Source organism: Rattus norvegicus, chromosome 12, assembly GCF_036323735.1.
Source record: "Rattus norvegicus strain BN/NHsdMcwi chromosome 12, GRCr8, whole genome shotgun sequence".
Classification (NCBI taxonomy): Eukaryota; Metazoa; Chordata; class Mammalia; order Rodentia; family Muridae; genus Rattus; species Rattus norvegicus.
The window spans coordinates 26339352-26361608 of record NC_086030.1 but is presented as its reverse complement, the minus strand read 5'-3'; the positions used below and the strand labels follow the sequence as shown (position 1 = coordinate 26361608).

At 49.7% G+C, this 22257-nt stretch overlaps 1 protein-coding gene and 1 non-coding gene across 7 annotated transcripts; both read right to left on the bottom strand.

Annotated features, from left to right (window-relative positions):
- Window positions 1-291: 291 nt before the first annotated feature.
- Ssc4d (scavenger receptor cysteine rich family member with 4 domains) lies at window positions 292-22033 on the bottom strand. Of its 6 annotated transcripts, none has more exons than XM_017598503.3 (11): window positions 21747-22028; window positions 16788-17067; window positions 14894-14929; window positions 14434-14739; window positions 12810-12887; window positions 11963-12277; window positions 10528-10605; window positions 9547-9621; window positions 9121-9432; window positions 8018-8095; window positions 292-1465 (listed from the first exon to the last, which is right to left on the bottom strand). In XM_017598503.3, exons 2-11 carry the CDS (start codon window positions 16951-16953, stop codon window positions 1317-1319), a joined length of 1593 nt encoding a protein of 530 aa, XP_017453992.1. In that variant the 5' UTR covers window positions 16954-17067; window positions 21747-22028; the 3' UTR covers window positions 292-1316. The 6 variants fall into 6 exon arrangements, with proteins under 6 accessions (XP_017453992.1, XP_038946002.1, XP_038946000.1 ...); XM_039090072.2 differs by lacking the exon at window positions 292-1465 and adding an exon at window positions 6249-7236 and having other exon boundaries at window positions 21747-22019; XM_017598501.3 differs by lacking the exon at window positions 292-1465 and adding an exon at window positions 6249-7236 and having other exon boundaries at window positions 16788-17032; window positions 21747-22012.
- Window positions 2440-2545, bottom strand: LOC120096095 (U6 spliceosomal RNA). The gene has a single exon (XR_005492128.1). It is a non-coding gene; the product is annotated as a U6 spliceosomal RNA (small nuclear RNA).
- Window positions 22034-22257: the final 224 nt, after the last annotated feature.

Below are 22257 nucleotides of genomic sequence, written 5' to 3'. Positions count from 1 at the left end.
TTTAAAAAAAGTATGGGTGGGCAGGGCTACAGAGATGATTTTAAGAGTGATGACTGCTCTTGCAGAGGACATGGTTTGGAGTCCCAGCACCTCTGGTAGGTAGTTCACAAGCATCTGTAACTCCAGTTCCAGGAGATATGACACATCTTCTGACCTGCAAGGGTTCCTGCATACACATGATACACACACACACACACACACACACACACACACACACACACGCATGCACACATATAAATAAAATAAAATAAATATATTTTTTAAAAAAGCTAAAAAAAGATAGACAAAGAATTTTGGCTTTGCTTTGGGTTTTATTTCAAGACAGGGTCTCACTGTGCAGCTCTAGCGATCCTGGAGCTCACAGAGCTTCTCTGGCCTCTGCTTCCCAAGTGCTGGAATAGTAAAGATTTTGCCAGGAGCAGTGGGGCATGCCTGTAGATGTCTCCTCAGGAGATGGCAGAGGGGGATCAAGACATTGTGGTCAGCTTGCATTACATGTGCAGCATTATGGACGAGAATGAATGAAGAGGGGAAGAGCCAAGCAGTTTGTGCAGGCAGCTCTCACGGATGCTTAACTTCTAAAATCCCTAACCACTGGGCCGGCAAGGTGGCTCAACAAGGAAAGGTGCCTGAGGCCAAGCCTGAAGGATCTCAGTTCGATTCCCTAGGATTCACATGGTAGGGAGTACTGACTCCCACAAACTGTCCTCTCTGCCGACTCCACCTGTGTATGCTGGCCCAGGCATGCTTGTATCCATAGGTATACATTACACACATACACACACACACACACACACACACACACACACACCACACGTTGTCAGATTGTCAGGCTGTTTCAAGCAATTACCTTTACATGTGAGCTTCATCACTGGCCTAAAACACTATTTTTTTTTTTTTTTTTTTTTTTGAGACATGGTGTCTCTGTGTAGCACTGGCTGTCCCAGAACTCACTCTGACAAGGCTGGCCTCGAATTCAAGATCCAGCGGGTTTTGCCTCCCCTGTGTTGGGATTAAAGGTATGCACCCCCACCACCCAGTCAAAGCTCTACTTTTGATGTTCAGTTTCCTCACCTAACGAGTAGAGATGGGGCTGGGGAGATGGTTTGGCGGTTGAGAGCACCATCTGTTCTTTCAGAGAACCTGGGTTCAATTCCCAGTACCCATGTGGCAGCCGATAACTGTAACACTCTAGTTCCCAAGGATCTGACCCCTTCACACCAATGCACATGAAATTAAATCAGTTATTTTTTTTTTTAAAGGTAGAGGCAACGTTCACTTTCCAAGGTGGCCACGTGGATGGAAGAAGATATTTATCAAATAGAAAGGGTTCCCCTGAGCCGCCTGCTCGGCAGAGAAACGGACTTTTCCAACTCATGCAGAGATCCCAAGACGGAAAATTGACTATGTGGCAGGGAGCAGGTGCCTCGGTGTCTGCAGCTTCTCATCAAGTCTGAAGCCTCCCCTACACAGCAAACCAGAAAGAAGCCAATTACAGACAGCGCAAGACTCAAATCCCTGCCGCTCTGTAGCTCACGGTGGGGCAGGTCAGTCCTAGCTCTGAGCATGTTTCTCCATCTGCCAAGATTGAATTACGACCAACTTGCAGTGGGCTGGCGGGGCCAATCTTAAGACGACAGACCCTCCTCAGGGTGACGCTACACATATAATTTGCTGCGATATGGCAGGCTGTGTTAAAATCCTCAGTCCAACCAACCCGAGGTCGCTCACATCTGTAAGACCAGCCACTGGGAGGCTAACGCAGGAAAACTGCTTGTGGTCCAGGTCAGCCTGGACTGCAGTGTGAGATCCTGTCTCGGAGGCAAGAGAGTCTAGAAGCTTGCGTTGGTTTCTGACTACACAACAAATTTCAGGGTAGCACAGACTACATCGTCTTATCTCAAAACAAAACCACGACCACAAAACCCCTCTGTTTACTGCTCATGCTTGCCAGGGGTGGGTGGAACCTTTTCCAATTCTTTAATTTTGGTTTGTTTTTGAGACTGTCTTTTCTTGTTTATTTGTTTTTGTTTTATTGGACATTTATTTACATTTCGAATGTTATCCCCTTTCCCCGGTTCCCCTTCATAACCTCCTATCCCATCCCCCACCCTTCTATGAGTGTTCCCCCACCCACCCACCCCTTCCCGCTTCCCCACCCTGACATTCCCCTATACTGGGGGTGGGGGGAGGTTCAGCCTTGGCAGGACCAAGGGCTTCTCCTCCCATTAGTGCCCAACAAGGCCACCCTCTGTTACAGATGGAGCCATGGGTCAGTCCATGTATAGTCTTTGGATGGTGGTTTAGTCTATGGGAGCTCTGGTTGGTTGGTATTGTTCTTTTTTTTTTTTTTTCCGGAGCTCTACCACTGAGCTAAATCCCCAACCCCGGTATTGTTGTTCTTATGGGGTTGTAAACCCCTTCAGCTCCTTCAGTCCTAAAAACATGGAACGCTTCACGAATTTGTGTGTCAACCTTGTGCAGGGGCCATCTAATCTCCTCAATATCGTTCCAATTTTAGTACATGGGCTGCCGAAGCGAGCACTTGAGGCTGTGTCTTATGTAGCATAGGCTGGCCTTGGATTAGCTGTATAATTGAGGGTGACCATCTGTCTCCACTCCTGGGATTTCAGGCACGTGACAGTCACCACACTCAAGAGATTTTTGTTTCATTTTTTTAAAATATATTTTTTTTGTTGTTGCTGGTTTTTAAATTTTTTATGGCATTTTAATTTAGTGTGTGTGTGTGAATACACATACATACATGTACGCGTGAATACACACACATTTCGCATGTTCATAAAGACAGTTTATGAAGATTAGTTCTCTGAGGCTTGGACTCAGGTCATTACAACTTGATATCCTATGCCTGTGGAACCCTTTCTCTGAGTTGGGGACTGAACCTAGGACTTTCTGAATGTTTGGCAAGCACTTTACCAACTGAGTACACCCCAGCCCCTTTGATCTAGGTTTTATTTATTTTAGTTGTTTTTTTACACGACCGTGCCCTATTCCTATTCTGGTTTTATTGTGAACCAGTCTTATAATTTTAACAGTCCTTTGTGGGCTAAATGTCCTGTGAAAGCTGGGGGTGTGGGGGGTGGCAGCGTCTGCATCGTGTACCTTTAATCTCCACAAGCAGAACTTTAGTTTGAGGACTGCGGGTCTACAGACTGAGCTCCAAGGCAGCCAGGGCCATACAGAAAAACTGTCTCGATAAACGAAAACCAACCAACCTACTTGTCTTTCGTGAAAATATCAGTAGAGGGGTTTAGGATATAGCTCCATTGGAGGAGTGTTTGTTTAGCTTAAGTGAAGCTCTGGGTTCCTCAGAATTGCATAAACGAGCACTTGTAACCCCAGTATTGGGGAGGTGGGCAGAGGAAGAAATAAAGATCAAAAGATCAAGGTCATCTTTGGCAATGTGGCAAATTAGAAGCCACGCTGGACTACATGAGACCTTGACTAAAGCATTTATAGAAGGGGAGTGGGGGTCGGGTGGGGAAGAGAAAAGAAGCCTTGTTGGCCCAGAGGTTGTTGTTGGGTAAATGCTCTTTGTAATCAGCAAATGTCTTCAGGGACTGAAAATGTCGCCTAAACTCCAATCTCTTGGGAACGCTTGACCTTCATTCCCTTATATGGGCTACACCGGGAACTGGATTCCTGTGTCAGACCAAACCTAGAACTCTTCATAAACTGACCCTCCCGGGAGGAAAGGAAGCGTCTCGAAGAGGGCGGCCCCACCCTCCTGCCCCACCCAACCAGCAACCTGCAGTTTGCTGCGACTGGCCGAACCAGTTTCCAACCTACCCAATCAAAATCCTTCAATAAGATAGAGGCGTGGCTTCGGGTAACACCCAGAGCGGACTCTCTTTTGAGCTCCTGCAGTGACTCAGCAGGAAGGCGCGACTTGATGGACACCCCCATCCCCCCCGGAAAGGTACACCTACGTCACGTCCTACCCAGTCCTGTCCTTGTCCTAGCCAACGAGGCTTATGGGGTCTAGTGGGAATCCCAACACCTGGCCCCTGCTGTTTTTTGATGGCCCAACAAAACCCTGGACCTTCCACTGATCTTTTGTTTCCTCCGTTTGCACAGTAGATAAGAACACTTCCCGGGGTAGTGCCTGAATGGGAAGACCCTGGAAGTTTGGAGTGTGACCTTACAGGAAGTCAATCCCGGCTGCTTCATTTTTTTTCGTCTTTTTTTTTTTTTTCTAATCCCTCAATCCTCAATGTTTGGCTCCCGCTCGGGTTGTCAGGCAGGTGCAACAACAAATACATAAGGCTAGCTTGCTGCACTTTGAAAACCTCATCAGAACTTTAAGTCATACTCAGGAACATAGAGACAAGGACACTGTGTCTCCACGATGGTATAGATGAAGATGAGGGCCCCAAGGCTGGCGTGATGGCTCAGCAGGTAAAAACACTTTCTATCAAGAATCTCTGGTATGATAAACAGGCTTAATAGACGGATGAACTAAGGTATTGCACGTGGTATTTTTATAATCTGGTCAGTTAATAAAGTCACAGCTTGGCAAAAAAAAAAAAAAAAAAAAAAGAATCTCTGGTACCCGCGCGGTGGAAGAACTCCTATGACATGTACCACACACATACTCAAATATGCATGTATTATTATTATTTTTTTTAATAAGAGGGGCCTGGAGAGATGGCTCAGCAATTAAGAGCACTTGCTCTTGCAGGGCACCTGAGCTCAATTCCCAGCACCCACATGGTGTGGTTCACAACCAACCCTTTGTGATCTTGGTGAATACAGGGTATGCATGTGGGCAACATACAGCCATGTATGAAAATTTATACAAAAAAGTAAAAGTCTACCAATAAAATAAGAGGCTGCAGTGATGCCACTGAACCATCTTCTGCAGCCTCTTATTTTGTGCAAAGTTGAGGATCTGATTGGGGATTCCAGCACCCAGGTGTAAAACCAGAGTGACCAGGAATGCCTGCGACTCTGGTACTACAGAGGGCAGAGACGGAATGACTTCTGGAGTTTGCTGGCCTTTAGGGTTTGAGGAGAGACCCAGCTCCGAGGGAATCTGAGAGCCATGGAGCTGGACATCCCGTATCATCTTCCTCTTCCTCATTTGCTTTTCAAGAAGCGCGCGCGCGCGCGCACACACACACGCACACACACACACACACACACACACACTCACTAATGTTTGTGGAACAAAACAAGAAACCAGAACTGGTGGAGTTGTGGCTATGGCTCAATGAGAGAGTACTCTTATCTGCCTTCGATGAATTAGGTCCTAGGCTTAATCCCCAATCCTGCAAAAGCAAAACAGCAAGCAAACTCACCCAAGCAAGCAGGAATGGCGTCTAAAGGAAGCATCGGAGAATAGCCGAGGCACAAAGAGGGCAGGGATGAATAAGGACATAATGACTCACACATGAAAACTTATGCCAGGCGTAGTGGCACACACCTTTAACCCCAGCCCTCAGGAAACAGAGGCAGGCAGGTCTCTGAATTCGAGGTTAGCATGGTCTATAAACCAAGTTCCAGGAAAGCCAGGGCTACACGGCAAAAACCTGTCTTGAAAAACTAGAAAACAAAACGAATGTAGAAATTCATAGGCAGGGGAAGGGGAGAAGGTGGCATGGCCTTTCTAGTAGCTCAGGCTGCCTTAAACTCCCAATCCACCTGCTTAGGCATGCAAGTGCTGGAATTACAGAGTTTTGCCACCACCAATTCAGGCAGGGTCTCCTCCAGCCCTGCCCCCAGGTATCTTGTTGTCCAAGCTTGCCTTGAGTGGTTATGTAGTTGAGGATGCCCTTGAACTCCCGATCCTCCTTCCTGTGACTCCTTTAAAGAGGTAATATCACAGGCGTATTTTTACCAGAGGAGATTTTGTTTTGTTTTGTCATTTTATTTTCTGGGCCTGTTCAGTCAGCTGCTCTCACTCTGCAGCTCTGGCTGGCCTGGAACTCCCTCAGCACACCCTTCCTCAGCACCCCTAACGCAGGCATCACAGACGTGCACCAGCCTGCCCTACTTCCTGTCTTTCCCTGGGTCTAGATTTGTGTGTGTGACAGAATGGAGAAGATGACCAGAAGGAGCTGAGGCTTGCCCTGGTGAGTCAGCATTTGCAGGCTGTGATGGGCCCGTGGAGAACTGGATGATGCTCTTGGACCACAGCCTTTCATCTCTACACCAGTTTTCTCCAGAAAGTCCTTCCTGGAGTCTTTCCAGCTGCCTCGGGACAGGTTCTCAAACAATGACCTCAGTTAAAAGATGGGGGATAGTGCTTTATTGACTTGGCACCTATGAACAGTGGCTATGGGCCTCCAGGCTTCTTTGCTACTGCAAAGTGGAGGCTCTGTGGCGGGGGGAGTGGTAATCAGAGTTGCTGCAGGAAGGGCTCCTTTTGTCCCTGCTTTGGCCCCTGCAGCCCCCTTGTTCAGCTGAGCACCATCTGAGTCCAGGTCCTCACCCAGCAGGGAAGGTGATGACCTGGGATCTTCTGCAGTCCCCTGCCAGTCTATAAAAAAGAGCACCCCCAACCCCTCCTGTCTCCCCACTTTTAGGGGGAGACCAAGATAGGTCACTGGAAGGTTTGAAGGCCTTTACAGAGAGCCTCATGGCTATGGGTGGAGAGAGGAAAGATCAGGGGTACTATATAATAAGAGTTCCCCCAAAGAGAAGTGAGTCATTCTCCCACATTTTCTGTTCTGACTGAGGCAAAACATTGCTGTGTTCACTGTACTGGGCCTTCAGCAGCTGACAACAGTCTCAGGCCACACAGTAAAGAGGATGCAGGCAGGTACTTCATTTCTCCCCCATGCATGGGGAGAAAGGGCACCAGGACCTGGAGCTATCATAGGAAAGCATCCTGGAAAAGCAGAGGCAGTTTCCCATAGGCTCCTTTGACATGATACGGAGTGCAGAGCTGTCTGGGTCACAATGGCTGGCAGAGGACACTGGCATCCTCGCTGTGGTCACAGTTGTGGACATCCCAGCGGATGTGAGAGCAAAGTAGCAAGGTGCTCTCGTCTCCTCGGCATTTGACATTGTCCAAGAGGATTGGGCCTCGGCCTGGGCCAAAGTGGGCCTCGCCTAGGGCTGCCAGAGCCTGGCCACATCCCAGCTGACGGCACAGGACAATGGCTGCCCGTAGGTCCCAGGCGTCATCACAAACAGTGCCCCACTGCTGTCCCAGGAAGAGTTCTACACGCCCTTCACATCGGTGGGTTCCACTAGCCAGACGGAGGTGCCCTGTGTTGGAGATAAGGCCCTGGGTTAGAAGAGCCCATATGCTCATGGGATCCAGTTTTGTCACCAAGACAAATTCTTGGGGTTGTCCTCTGACCTTCATGTTTGTTCATACTGTTTTGTGTTCACATATGTATGAATACAGTCGTGTATATACACCAGTACACAGACACAAATAATGCTGGACAAGGTGACACACACCTTTGATCCCAACACGAGGGAGGCTGAGGCAAGTGACTCTCTCTGAGTTCCAGGTCAGCCTGTTCTCATAAGCAATGGTCAGCCAGAGCTATTCAGTGAGACCCCCAACAGATAGCCTCAGGCCCTTAGCCACACCATGTCTCATCCTGTCCCCCAAAGTTTACTGTCCCCACCTCCATGCCTGCATTCCCTTAGGCTAATTTGTTGTTTGTGTTTTCCCTGGGGTAGAGTCGTTATGTATGTGGTTCAGGCTGACCTTGAAGTTACTGTTCTTCTGACTCAAGTCTCCAGAATGCTGGGGTGAAAGCCATGGACTAACATGCCTTTGTGCATTCTCTCACACTGTCTGCTTCAAGATAGGAGTCTCATCTCTTCAGTTTGGTCCCAAGTGGAGAAAACTCTAGATTGCTGTAGTGTTTTTATCCCTAAATTTCCAACCTCACTTTCTTTTTTCTTTTTTTTTTTTTTTTTTTTTTTCGGAGCTGGGGACCGAACCCAGGGCCTTGTGCTTGCTAGGCAAGCGCTCTACCACTGAGCTAAATCCCCAACCCCAACCTCACTTTCAATGGCAGTAGACACCTACCATCTCTGGGCCGAGGACTGGGCATTCGGGTGGTCTCAGAACCATCCTGCTGGACCTGGAGTCCCAGCTCCTCTGGGCCTGGCTCAGTAGGGGCAGAAAAAAGATGGCTGTCACGGTGGGGAACATGCTATCTAGAGCCAGATCATCTCTCCTAACTTTCCCAGGTTTTACAGAAAGAAAAGAACCTCAAAGAACTGTCCCCTAAGGTAAGAGACTGAAGGGCCACCTGGGCATCAAGTAAAGGTGGAGATTCCACCTTCTACAGCAAGCGAGAACAGAAGGGATTGACAATGTCCTGCCAGACTCTGTAAATGCCTCTTTTCATTGCTATCTCTGAAAAGGCTAGCTCTGGGAGAACAGTCCGCCCCTCCTGCTTCCTACCAATCACTAGTAGTTAGTAGGAACCTTGACTCAGCAGGGAGAGAATAAACGACACAGCCGTTATAAACTAGAAAGCACCGCTCGAGTCCTCCCTTGGCCGCGCCCTATTCTCACCCTGCAGAGAACTCGCCCTTCCGGTTACGCCCCTACGGCTCAGCCGCTGAGAGTGCCCCAGCATCCGGCTACCCCCGCTATGCGCAATACTTCCGCTGCAGTGCAGCAGAGAGTGCCACGCCTATTCCTCTATTCCAGATCAGACCCTGTCTAGCCCTTACCGCAGCGCCCGCTAAGAGGCTCCACCCACAAAAAAACCTCAGACCATCCCGCCCACAAAACCTGCGCACAGCTTCACTTTCCTCTTCCCAGGCTTGGGCCAGCTTCCGCTCACACAGCAGGGAGCTCCTGCTCACGACCCCACCCATGCCTTTTCAGACTCGGGCCCACCCCCACTTACTGCTGCAAGAGGCCCCGCCCATGGTGCCCTGAAGGCCCACGCACTGCCCGGCTCAACCACTTCTTGTTCCGCCCCCACAGGATACCCCCTCCCATCTCATGATTCAGTCTCACCCATATTGTTGGTACGCGCATGTACACTGCCTCTCTTATGGGCCCTCAGCCCTGCTTGCTCTGCTTGCGCTGCTCTGCTTTTCTTTCAGAGTGCCCCGCCCATATTTCCTATTCGTCGGGCCCCGCCCACTCCTTATCCGACTCCACAGCTTCACCTGCGCACAAAGCTCCAGCGTCTTCGTGGTGGCCGCAATTGTGCTGGCCCCAGCCCAGATGGAAGCAGTCGCTGAGGCGGGCTTCGGTACCGGTGCAGCCTACGTTGTCCAGCAGCACAGGGCCTCGGCCATAGCCAAAATGACCAAGGCCCGTGGCGCCTAGCGCAGGCCCACAACCCGCCTCGCGACAGGCCACGCGCGCGTCCGCGAAGTCCCAGTCATCGTCGCACACGGTGCCCCAACCTCCGGCGTACAGCACCTCCACGCGACCGCGACAAGGGCTGGGGCCGCCTACTAGCCTCAGCCTACCGCCTGCGGGGCGCACAGGCCAGTGCTAGGGTGGATGCCCTGGGGCAGCGGGCTCCTTATTGCAGCCCGCATCCCACCCGCTCCCACCCCGCACGGGACCCAGGCAGGTCCACTTACTTTTCTTCCCTGAGGCCCAGGCTGCCGTGGTGAACCGTATGGTATCCCTGGAAGGCAGGGCACCAACTCCTGTAGCTGTGGAGACAAGGGAGCCTTTGAAGCGGGCAAGGCCACTTAACCCCACCCACACCTCACTTAGCCTCAGTCCCAGAGTCACCGTGCTGTCTGTCCAGTATTAAAGATCTTTTAGGATTTTCCTCCCCATTTTCTTTTTTCTTTTCAAGACAGGCTCTCAGTATGTAGCCTTGGCTGGGTTAGAACTGACTATATAGGTGGCTGATCTCACATAAGAGATCTGCCTCCCAAGTGCTGGGATTTAAATCTTTTGGGTTTTTGGGGCAAGGTCTGGCTGTGTAGCTTCAATTGGCTTTGAACTCCAGTCTCCTGCCTCATCTTGGTGTGACCCGTCATGCCTGGTTTATGTAGTGCTTCAGACGGAATCCTTGGGCTTGTTCTTGATAAGCAAGCAGTCAACCCTGTGAATTACACCCCTCAACTCCTGGGTCTTAAATTACCGTAATGTTAATCACGCAGTGATACCTGTAGTCCTAATTCCAAACTTCCCTCTAACCCTGATTCCTGATTTGAATTCCTGCACATGGGCTCTCAATCCCCGACCTGTGCAGCAACCCCCAATTTGACTCAAGCATTTTAAAGACGTCTCTTGCTGGGCAGTGGTGACACACACCTTTAATCCCAGCACTCAAGAGGCAAAGCTGGTGGATCTCTGTGACTTGGAGCCCAGCCTGGTCTACTAAGGGAGTGCCAGGGCTACAGAAAAAGAAAACTCTTATCCACCCTTAATTCTTCAGAGCTCTGGGTGTCATCCGTGCTCCCATCTGCTCATCTCACCCCATCTCTCCCATCTGCACCAAAGCCTTCGCTTAAAAGTCCCTTTCCTGTGTCTCCAGAAGAGCTTCCCTCGTTCCTACTTTACCTGACTTGTCCCAGCCCTTCGAGCTGGGAGAGTGGGCTCTTTACCTGCTGGCTCAGTGTGCCATGCCCAGTCTTCTTTGGTGACAGAGGGAGGCAGTGCTGTGGAAGTTGGAGGGCTCAGAACTAGAGCAGGAGAGAGAACAGAAGGGTCAGTCACAGGGCTAAGAGTGTCTCCCAAGAGAGAACAAATTGTACACCAAGGGCTAGAATACAGTGAGCCCTGCCCAGCTTGACCGTAGTCCTTTATGTGAGGTACACAGATACACATGCATGTTTTCATTTGTGTCCAACGTTCTTAGAAGTCTAGTGTGTACAAAATAGAAAGAGACAGAGCGGGGTTGGGGATTTAGCTCAGTGGTAGAGCGCTTGCCTAGCAAGCGCAAGGCCCTGGGTTCAGTCCCCAGCTCCGGAAAAAAAAAAAAAAAGGGCTGGGAGCATGAACTTCATTGAACAAGATCACTTGTGATTCTGCTAGGGCTCCTGGAACCTCTCAGGACCTCGACTTTCCAATCTGTAAGCTGGGAATGATGGCTTTTGGTTTCCTACAAACACTTTCCATCTAAAGAGCAGAGTCTACCTGAGAAATGGTGTAATGGTCCCAATGAGTCCTATTCGCTGGGCTAAGAGTGTATTTAGCACAGTGGTAGAGTTTACATGTACAAAGTTCTGGGTTCAATTCCCCAAGATATAAGAGCAACAATAACCCATCTGTTGGGCTGGGTATGATGGCTAGTACTGGTGATACCTGCAACTAGGGAGGCTAGCCTGGGCTACAGCAAGACCCTGCCTCAACAAGACAAAAATCACCTCTATTCTGTTTTACTAAGTAGTCCTGTCTGGCCTTGAACTCACAGAGATGAGCTTGCCATTGTCCCCTAAGAGCGGAGATAGAGACACAGATACCACAGGGTTTTATGTAGCCCAGGGAGTACTAGAGCTATAAGTATGTACCAGTATGCCTAGACTGTGTGAGGCTGGACATTAGACCCAGGGCCTCATGCATGCTAGGTAAATGCCCTATCAGGTAAGCTACATGCTCTGCTCCAATGTTTACCCCTAATTTGCTGAAAACACCTCCCAAGTTGGAGAGGGTCCAGATGGGGGTGGGGCAGTCTATTATTAGATCATCAGGATTACAGACAGCTGGCCAGGGTTAATCTTTGAGGGAACAGTTCTAAAATATTGCTTTATTCTGAAATCGGTCGTGAGGAATATCTGGAAATTTCTAGACAATTCTGGAGCCATTCCTAGTAACAGAGGAATGCTGTGATAATTCTACAGAGTTACAGAGAATGTGAGAACGAGTTATCTGAATTGCTTCCCCAGAGCAGGCCTGAGAGTACAGGTAATTTGGAAAGTATAGTTAGCCAAACCCCAGTCCCCACGCAGCCCTTTGTTTCTTCCAGTTCTCCTCCCCACTTTAACTCCTTCAAAAGGCCCCGCCTCTCTAGCCTGGCCCCGCCTCCGCTACCCCTGGCACCTGCACAGAGCACCCCAGCATCCTCGTGGTGTCCGCAGTTGTGCACGCCCCAGCCTAGGCTCTGGCAGGCTGCCAGGCGGGGCTCCCCGCCTTCGCAGTGAACGTTGTCCAGCAGGATATGCCCGGTACCGTAGCCGAAAAAGGCGTTAGTGGTGGCAGCCAAGGCGGCCCCACAGCCCAGCTGGCGGCACACAACAGCAGCATCCGGCAGCCCCCAGTCATCGTCGCATACAGTGCCCCAGAGGCCACCGTGCAGAATCTCCACTCGGCCTTGACACGGGCTGGCACCGCCCGCCAGGCGCACGCTGCCCTCACCTGGTGATGGTGGATGGAGAGGGTAGGGCAAGTAGCATTTTACAGGGCCATGAGGAGGCGTTTTCATCTACTTCATTAATGTACCGGGCCTTCCCTGGGACAGCAACCTCAGCTGCATGACCAAAACCCCACAGCAGGGATAAGCTAGCCAGCCCACCCCCTTGGCCGAGCCTTCTGACAGTCCAGAAAGTTGGATTGTGGGTCTCAGGATAACCAGAGTAGATTATGTCATCCTGACCTAAAAACTAGCCTTCCCTTTCTTGTCCTTGCTTTGTAAAATGTGCCTGTTTGTCATGTACAGCTGCCCAGAGAAAACCTCACTTCGTAAGATGTAGCTGCCACGCCTCTTCTTCCATGAAGCCCTCCCCCACTCCTGACACATGGGACCTGCCTCCTCTAAGCTTCCTCCCTCTCCATGTCCCTCAAAAGAGGGTCCTTGTTGTACATTGCGGGTATGACCTTGAAGCCCTCAACCCCCACTTCCCTCAGCTCCTCTAGCCTACACCAAGGGCCCGACTGCCATATCACTTACCTCTCCCATTTTGGAGGGCTGTAGGGGGCGCTATACTGGTCAACACCTTCCTTGCTGGGGGCTGTGTATGCAAGAATTCTGCAGAGAAAGCAGGGTAGAAGCAAGATACAGGGATCTTTCTGTTCTCTGTCCTCGTACGCAGAATCCCTACGATACCTGCTTTCAAGACCAAAGCCCCGAATTCTGCATATGTATGGATTTGGCCCCCAACTTGTTACGAAGGTAAGAATAAATTTGAACCTGTCGTCTTATCGTTGGAATGCTGTTATTTCAGGGGTGTGTCGCCATGCCTAAGGCCCACATTCTCTATTTTTTGAGCATGTGCATGCTCAAAAGTACTTGAGTGTGGTGCATGTGTGGTATGTGGATGTGCGCATGCGTATGTGTAGGTCCAAGGACCTGTGCGTGTGCGCATGGAGACAGAGGCCCATGCTAGGTGTTCTTCACTGCTTCTCAATTTAATATTTTTTTAGATTTATTTTATGAATCGGACTGCTTGGTGTGTATGTTTGTACACCGTGTACATGCCTAGTGTCTGCAGAGATCAGAAGCGTTCTGGATGGCTGTGAGCTACCATGTGGATGCTGGGATTTGAACCCAGGCCCTCTTCAAGTACTACCACTACTCTTAACCACTGAGTCACCTCGGCAGCCCCTTTATTTTTATTTTATGGATATGGTGGTTTTGCCTTTTTGTATGTCTGGGCCCCACGTACCTGTAGTGCCTATGACGTCCAGAAGAGGGTGCTAGATCGCAAAAGCAGCAAGTGCTCTTAACTACTGAGCCATGGCTCCAGTCCCCCTTTTTTTTTTTTTTTTTTTTTTGGTTCTTTTTTTTTTTTTTTTTTCGGAGCTGGGGACCGAACCCAGGGCCTTGCGCTTCCTAGGTAAGCGCTCTACCACTGAGCTAAATCCCCAGCCCCGGCTCCAGTCCCTTAAGCCCAAGTCCAAATGCAGTTGACAACCCCGGGGAACTTCCTAAAATCATTAAATTCCTAGGCCCTACCTCAGACTGCAGAAACGGAAAGTCTAGGATCCCGTTACAGCTTGGGTTTTTTGTTTTGTTTTTTCTTTTTTTTCCGGAGCTGGGGACCGAACCCAGGGCCTTGCGCTCGCTAGGCAAGCGCTCTACCGCTGAGCTAAATCCCCAACCCCTACAGCTTGGGTTTTTATAAGCCTTGTCGGCTAGAAAATGGTTCTCAAGGTGACTGAGTTTCTATGCAGCTCTAAGCTTATGATCAGGGTGACCCCAGTGGTCTGGTTCGGAAAGGGGGGGGGCGGCTAAGCCTAGTGTGATGTACATGACTGAGCATTTAGCAGGTGGAGGGAGGAGAATCGACTTCATCTCGCATGGATGGATGGATGGATGGATGGATGGATGGATAGATAGATAGATAGATAGATAGATAGATAGATAGATAGATGGATGGATGGATGGATGAAAGGAGGAGAACACAGATAGATCACTTGCCTAGAATCAGCCAGTAGCAGGTTGGGCATGTGGCTCAGTGGTAAAATGATTGGCTAGCATACATAAGGCCACAGGTTCAATCCCTAGGCATCTGTGGTTCAATCAAGCCCCACATAGAACCCTGCTTGTTTCTTGCCCCCTTTCTTTCCCTCACCATCACACAGGACCGCCACATCTTCATAGTGAAAGCAGTTGTGGACACCCCAGCCCCTGCTGCCACACTCGCTCAGAGACGCTTCCTGCCCGCGGCATTCCACATTATCCAGGAAAATGGGCCCTCTGCCCTGGCCAAAGGTGAGGGGCCGCGGCACCGGCAATGCCAGGCCACAGCCCAGCTGACGACACACCACGTTGGCATCCACAACGTCCCAGTCATCGTCGCAAACGCTGCCCCAGGAACCGCTGTGCATGACCTCCAGGCGCCCTCGGCAGCGGCTTGGACCCCCTACCAGCCTCAGCTCTGTAAAAAACGGAGACAAACGGGTGCAGTGAGGAATCGGGAACCCACGGGATGCCAAAGGATGCCACGGGAGCCTTCTCCCAAACTGGTATGGCTGGACTATGCCAGCTTGGGAATATCTATGAACAGATGAGGGGGAAGTGGCAGAACCTACCTGGAAAGGGCAGAGGAGTGGGCTGGAGGGCACTCGCTGAAACAGACCAGACAGGGAAGGAGGTGAGTCTCTGCTCAGCCCTGGAGGACTGGTCTTTTCACAAGCTTCCCCTTCCCCAGGGGTTTCACCACCGGAACTCCCACACCTCCTTTTTCTGGGACCGCTCCATCAACCTCCCTATCCCAGTGCTCCATGGTTCTCTACAAATCTGCCTGGACCCATTTGTTTACTGGATAGCAAAATCCCCTGAGGCTCTTCTCTCTACAAGGCAGAGTTTTGATATCTTTTTTCTTTTTAAGAATTCATTAATTTCTTTTCCTTTTCTTTCCCCTTCTCTTTTTTTCTTTTTCTTTCTTTTTTTTTTTTTTTTTTTTTCTTTCCAGACAGGGTTTACCTGTTTAGCCCTGGCTGTCCTAGAACTTGTTCTGTAGACCAGGTTAGTTTCAAACTCAAGAACTCCACCTACCTCAGTTTAGTGAGTGCTGAGATTACAAGGCATGTGCCACCACTGAAAAATTAAATTTTTTAAAAGATTTAATATATATGTGTGTGTGTGTGTGTGTGTGTGTGTGTGTGTGTGTGTGTATACTGTAGCTGTCTTCAGACACACCACAAGAGGCCATCGGATCCCACCATGTGGTTGCTGGGAATTGAACTCAGGATATCTGGAAGAGCAGTCAGTGCTCTTAATCACTGAGCCATCTCTCCAGCCACCGAATTAAAACTTTTTTTTTTTTTTTTTTTTTTTGGTTCTATTTTTCGGAGCTGGGGACCGAACCCAGGGCCTTGCGCTTCCTAGGCAAGCGCTCTACCACTGAGCTAAATCCCCAACCCCCGAATTAAAACTTTTAAATTGCATTTATATGTGGAGGCCAAAGGATCACTGTCATTAATGGAACATAGGTGGTTTTAGCTACCTCACTGGCCATTTTTGTACTATTGTTTTTAAAGTGTTTTTATTTTAATGTGTGGGTGTTTTGCCCACGGGTCTGTACCCCACATGCAGTACTGGCAGAGGCCAGAAGAGGGAACCAGATCCCCTGGAACTGAAATTAACGAATGAGCCACTTGTGAGGGTGCTGGGAATTGACTTGGGGTCCTCTGGAAGAGGGCCAGCCCAGTGCCTTAGCCAGTGAGCCGTATTCTCCAGTCCCTTTTTAATGATTTCTTAAGATAGAGTCTCATAGCCCAGGCTAACCTGGAACTTACTGTGTAGATGAGAATGACCTTGAACTTTTATCCCACTGCTCCTACCGTGTGTGTGTGTGTGTGTGTGTATGTGTGTGTGTGTGTGTGTGTGTGTGTATGTGTGTGTGTGTGTGTGTGTGTATGTGTGTGTGTACATTCATGTGTCATGTGTATGAATGATGGACATGAATGTTGGCGTGTGCATGGCCTATGGCACATGTCGAGGCCATGGACAATGTTCAGGAGCTGCTCTTTCTTCCTACCGTATGGATTCCAGGGATCTAATTCAGGTCCTCAGGCTGGGTGACAAGCAGCACCCTTACTGCCGAGCCATCCTGCCAATCCTGGTTTTGTTTATTGTTGGCTTTTTTGTTTGTTTCGAAACAGGGATTCTCTGTGTATCCCTGACTGTAAACCAGGCTGGCCTCAAACTCAAAGAAATCTCGCTGTTTCCTGAGTGCTGGGATTAAAGGCTTACACCACCACTGCCTGGCTCATTTTTGTTGTTTTGAGACAGGGTCTCATGTAGCCCAGGCTAGCCTGGGACCCGATACGTAGCTGAGGATGACCCTTCTACTTCCACTTTCCAAGTCCTGGGATTACAAATATGCCTGGACTCCCATCGAAGTTGGACAGTGTGGGAAACAAGAGCTAGAAAGAAACAAGAGCTAGAAAGAAGTGTCAGGGAAGGTCTGGGGACACTTACCCAGTGGGAACAGAAGAAGGAAGGACAGTGCTGGGGAGAGGGGCAAGGGGGCAGCACCCCCATCCCCAGGCTTCCATCCACTGCTCCATTCATCGGGCTGGGGGCCACTTTGCATGTCTGCTTCCTTGGGTGTCCAGCCAAGGGATGGCCTTTCAGGCGGTCCCATCAGGTATCGGAGGAGAAGTCACAGCTGGAACATCTGCAGCTCAGGATCCTCCGTGCTTACTTCCAGACGCACGGGCCAGCTGCAGGGGGAAGGACATAGCCACAGGTGCGAGAGCTAGGAGATGAGAAAGATGGATCTGGGCTGGGACGTGGCTCGGGAGAACGCTCGCCTAGAATCGGCTACTGAGAATCTGGAGGATTGGCTCCGCCGTAGAGAACCTACCCAGAATCCCCTGCGGGAGAGCCGGGGTTATTGCTCAGTGGTAGAGTCCGTGCTGAACTCACATGGGCTCTGGGTCCATTCCCAATACCACAAAAGGGGAAGGGAGAAGAGAGAGAACTTCCTAAGGGGCCGCATTTGGCTGCAGGCGTGCAAAGAAGACAAAGGATGCCAGATGGGCTTGGCAGGGTGCGGGTTCCAACCACAGCAGGGCCAGGGGCTCAGAGTTCATCCTCCAGGCCTTCATGCCCACAGGTATAGTTGGTACCAGGGGTGGTCCTTAAAAAACCCAGTTAATTTTAAGGGGTTGTAGGTATATATTTAGATTTTATTAATTTACTTATTTATTAAGTTACATATTAATTTTATTTATTTACTTATTACTAATGCCCACAGGTATAGTTGGCACCAGGGATGGTACTTAAAAAACCCAGTTAATTTTTTTTCTTTTTCTTTTTTTTTTTTTCGGAGCTGGGGACCGAACCCAGGGCCTTGTGCTTGCTAGGCAAGCGCTCTACCACTGAGCTAAATCCCCAACCCCAAAACCCAGTTAATTTTTTAAGGGGTATACATTTAGATTTTCTTTATTTACTTATTAATTTTATTATTATCTTGTTGTCATTTGGTTTTTCAAGACAGCGTTTCTCTGTGCAGCCCTGGCTGTCCTGAGATTCATCATGAAAACCAGGCTAATCTTGAACTCAGAGATCTGCCTGCCTCTGCCTCTGAGTGCTGGGATCAAAGGCATGTGCCACCACTGCCCAGTGGATTTTATTTTCATTGCTACTGTCTGTATGTGTGGGTTGGGTCTGTATGTATGTCTGGGCGTCTGTGGGCATGGGGGTGTCAGGATGTCTGTGTGGGCCTGGGTATGGTGGAGGAGCTTAGACCAAGGGATTCACACATGCTAAGCAAATGCTCTACCCAGCATCATGGTTGCTTCTTTTTGTTGTTTAGATTGGTTCGTGTAGCCCAGGTTAGCCTCCAGTTTGTTATGAAGCCAAGTGTGATCTTGTGATCCGTTTGCCTCCACCCTCTGAGTGCCCAGATTACATAGCTCTATGCCCCATTTTACCCAGGGCCTCCTGCAAGATGGGCAAGTACCCTAATAACTTAGTTAATTACTTACCTCTCTACTTTTTTTTTTAGATTTATTTATTTTATGTGTGTGAGCACACTGTCGCTGTCTTCAGACACACCAGTAGAGGGCATCAGTTCCTCATTTCAGATGGTTTTGAGCTATCATGTGGTTGCTGGGATTTGAACTCAGGACCTCTGGAAGAGCAGTCAGTGCTCTTAACCACTGAGCCATCTCTCCAGCTACCTCTCAACTTTTTTGGAGGTTTTTGTTTTTTTTTTTTTAAAGATTTATTTATTTAATGTATATTTATTTAATGTATATGAGTACACTGTAGCTGTCTTCAGACACACCAGAAGAGAACATCAGATCCCATTACAGATGGTTGTGAGCCACCATGTGGTTGCTGGGATTTGAACTCAGGACCTCTGGAGGAGCAGTCAGTGCTCTTACCATTGAGCCATCCCTCCAGCCCTGTTTATTTTGTTTTAAATACAGTTTTACTATACAGCTCTGCCTTGTCCTGGAACTGGCGATGTCAACCAGGCTGTGCTCGAACTCACAGAGATCTGCCTGCCTGTCTCAAAAAATAAGGCACAGAGAATGATTATGGAAGACATCTGACATCAACCTCTGGCCTTCCATGTACTTTATATGTGTGCACTCACGCACGCACGCACACACACACGCATAGGCTGGAGCCAGGGATGGCTCAACAGTTAAGACCACTTCCTGCACTTCCGGAGGACGCAGGTTCGTTCCTAGCACCCACGTGGTGGCTCACAACCACCCCTGATTCTGATTCCAGAGGAGCTGATTTGTTCTTCTGACCACCACAGGTACCAGGCACGCACACTGTACAAATACACACAGGTAGCCAAAACACTGCCAAAGATTAAATAAACAAATGTTTTTAAAAAGAGTTCAAGGCCATCCTCAGCTACATTGCAAGATTGGGCTACATGAGACCCTGTCTCAAAAGTCAGACAAAAAGAGAGAGAGAGGGCTGGAGAGATGGCTCAGCGGTTAAGAGCACTGACTGCTCTTCCAGAGGTCCTGAGTTCAATTCCCAGCAACCACGTGGTGGCTCACAACCATCTGTAATGAGATCTGATGCCCTCTTCTGGTGTGTCTGAAGACAGCTACAGTGTACTCATAATAAATAAATAAATCTTTAAAAAAAAAGAGAGAGAGAGAGACAGAGACTGAGACAGACAGGAGAGAGAGAGAGAGAGAGAGAGAGAGGAGGAGGAGGAGGAAGAGGAGAGGGGGAGGGGAAGGAGGGGGAGAGGGAGAGGGAGAAAGAGAGGGAGAGGGAGAGGGAGAGGGAGAGGGAGAGGGAGAAATCTGGTTATGGTGATTTACTTCTGTAGTAGGAGGACTGTCACAAGTTTGAGGCAAAACTTAGCTACCTACTGAGTACCAGGCCAGCTTGGGCTACAAAGAAAGACTGAGACCCAGGTTTAGCTCTCCACCCGATTAAATGAGTAAATAAACAAATCCCAGAGCCAGGCAGACTTACGTGAGTTGGTGAACCAGACTAACACAGAGTTCTGGACCAGCCAGGGCCTGTCTGAACATAAATGAATAACTAACTAGCTAACTAAACAACTAACTAAATAACTAAATAACTAAATAAATAAATGAAAAAAATATTTCTACCTGCGAATCTCAGTGAAAGTTCACATAGTTTGTGCTCTCAGCGCCCCAGACGGTCCCACAGTGTGGCCCTCTCCTTGCAGCCTTCAGCAGGAGTGTGAAGCTGGCTGTTGAGCTTTTGGGAGGGACAGATGGAGGCAGTTTCGGAAGCCGATTGGGCTCTCGGGACTCCAGATAATGAGAGTTGGGACAGAAGCATCAGCACAGGTGCGGAAGAAAACTGGGGGGCTAAGTGGGCAGGACCCGGCTTCCACACACACCTGCCTCCCAGTCACCTCAGGGGGCTGGCATGGAAGGAATCGGTAGAGGAAAAATGGTCCTGTGTGGGATCCTTGGAGTCTGAGGTGCCCAGGGCCATCGTGCCCCTCCCTGGAGAATCTCTCCCTGGCTTTTGACTCACTCTGGCATACAGACAGTGCATTCGGACAGAGAGGTGAAAACAGATCTGGATGAGGACATGGGGTTTTCAACGCGCCATTCATGGAAGCCCAGGATAGCCCGCAGCAGAATAATCACCTTTTGTGTTCCTCCTGCCCTGACTGGGGACAGCTGGGACACGGGAACCGAGAATTGTAAGAAGGATGGCAGCTACCAGGCAATCTTTCTGGTGGGGATACATAGTTTCCTGGGCCTTCCCATAGCTCCCAGGCCACCCACTTCTAAGGGAGCCCCTCCCCCAGCCAGTTCCCTTCCGGAGGGGTGGCTATATTCCAAGGCCCCTGCCAGAAGTCCTCAGCCGCACCTCTCCAGGTATTCCCTGCTTCTGCAGCCTAGAAGCCAGAGAGAAAGCCACTCCTGCAGGGACGTCTGACACTGTGACAGCCTGACTGACTCTTCATGGCCTGCTCAGGGAATAAGGCCTCAGTCCCACAGGTGCTGTCCTGTTCTCAGGGATCAGCATCAGAGGTTGCTTCATCCCTGTCCTAAACAGCCATGGTCTTTTTGTTTTTGAGAGACTTTTTCAAACTCCTATGTAGCCAAAGATGACCTTGAACTCAGTTCAAACCTCCTGTTTACACCTCTGAATGCTAGGAGTTTAGGCACTTGCCCCTGCCACATCTGCCTTGCAGGGTGGTTTTAAATATTTTCTTATGCTATGGGTGTTTTGTATAGGCACCACAAACATACCCGGTGTCTAGGAAGGCCATAAGAGCTCATTGGATCCCTTAGGACTACAGTTATAGACCTGAATGGCCATGTGAGCGCTAGGAACCGGACCCTGGTCCTCTGCAAGAGCAGGTGTTCGATCTTAACTACTGATCCAGGGCCCTTGAGTGTTCCCAGAATTCCTTCTAGCCCTGGTGGGGCAGGCGATGACCAGCGTGAAACCCCTCTGTTCTTATTTGCAAAGTGGTCTCATTCTTCCCCTTCTACTTGTTGCCCCGGTGTCTGGCCCACTCCAATGTGCTAGCTATTGCTATGAATGCCCCATCTGCCCTTCAAGAGTCGGATCTCGTTCAATAGCGGAACATGGCATAGAGCGTTCAGGAAATGTTTGTTGATTGGCTGAATGAATTTGTGGCTATGAAGCCATAGAATGAAACAGAAGGGTCTCAGGAAGTAGACAGTGAGTTGGCTCAGCAGGTAAAGGTGATTGCTGCCAAGTCTGATGACCCAAGTTCAATTCCCGGGACCCACATGTTGCGAGGAGAGAACACTCTTGCAAGTTGCCCTGTGACTGTCACATGTGCATGCCTGCACACACATAAATAAATGTTTGTTTGTTTTTAAAGAAAGGACTCTGGAGGTCTTCAAAGGAAACTGTTATTACACACAGAGAACACACACACACACATACACACACACACACACACACACAATATTGAAGGATTCATACCTGTGGGGATGTTCTGGGGTCTTTCTGTCCCTTCGTCTCCAGATAATCCAAGTTTCAACCACTGGAACTTTCGGAGGGGGAAGGGCCCCCCAAATGCAGATCAACACAGACTTTTCGTCTTTTCTTTCCGTAGCTGGAAGGAGAGAAGAGGCAATAGCCTTGGCCATGGAGCTGCTGGTGGCCCCAGCCTGTCCCCACCTGACCTTTGGCGCAGAGAGAGGCTAAGGGAGAGTGGAGGTGATCTGTAGTGCTGTGAGCAGCCCGGAGGAAGGGCACCGAGGAAGGGGAGGAGCTAAGAGGCCTGGTGGCCCCGCCTTCCTCTGCCAGCTCCCCTCCGGGCTCAGGTTGCAGAAAAGCCTGAATGGCTCCCTACCCCTCTGTGGGACAGCCGAACATCAGACATGGGTGACGGAGAGTCAGCCTAGGTTACGTTGTGAGATCAAGTTTATCCTCAGCTACCTAGTGAGACCCTCTCGCGCCATAAAGAAATGAAGGTGGGGTGGGGAAAAGG

Bases quoted from the DNA above. Each gene is read 5' to 3' on its own strand.
- Ssc4d (XM_039090072.2), bottom strand. From the start codon at position 16,953: ATGGGACCGCCTGAAAGGCCATCCCTTGGCTGGACACCCAAGGAAGCA. The intron at 14,740-14,893 runs GTAGGTTCTGCC...CGTTTTTTACAG, and splicing joins CACTCCTCTGCCCTTTCCAG to AGCTGAGGCTGGTAGGGGGT. The intron at 12,888-14,433 runs GTGAGGGAAAGA...CTTTCTCTGCAG, and splicing joins TGTGGCGGTCCTGTGTGATG to AATTCTTGCATACACAGCCC.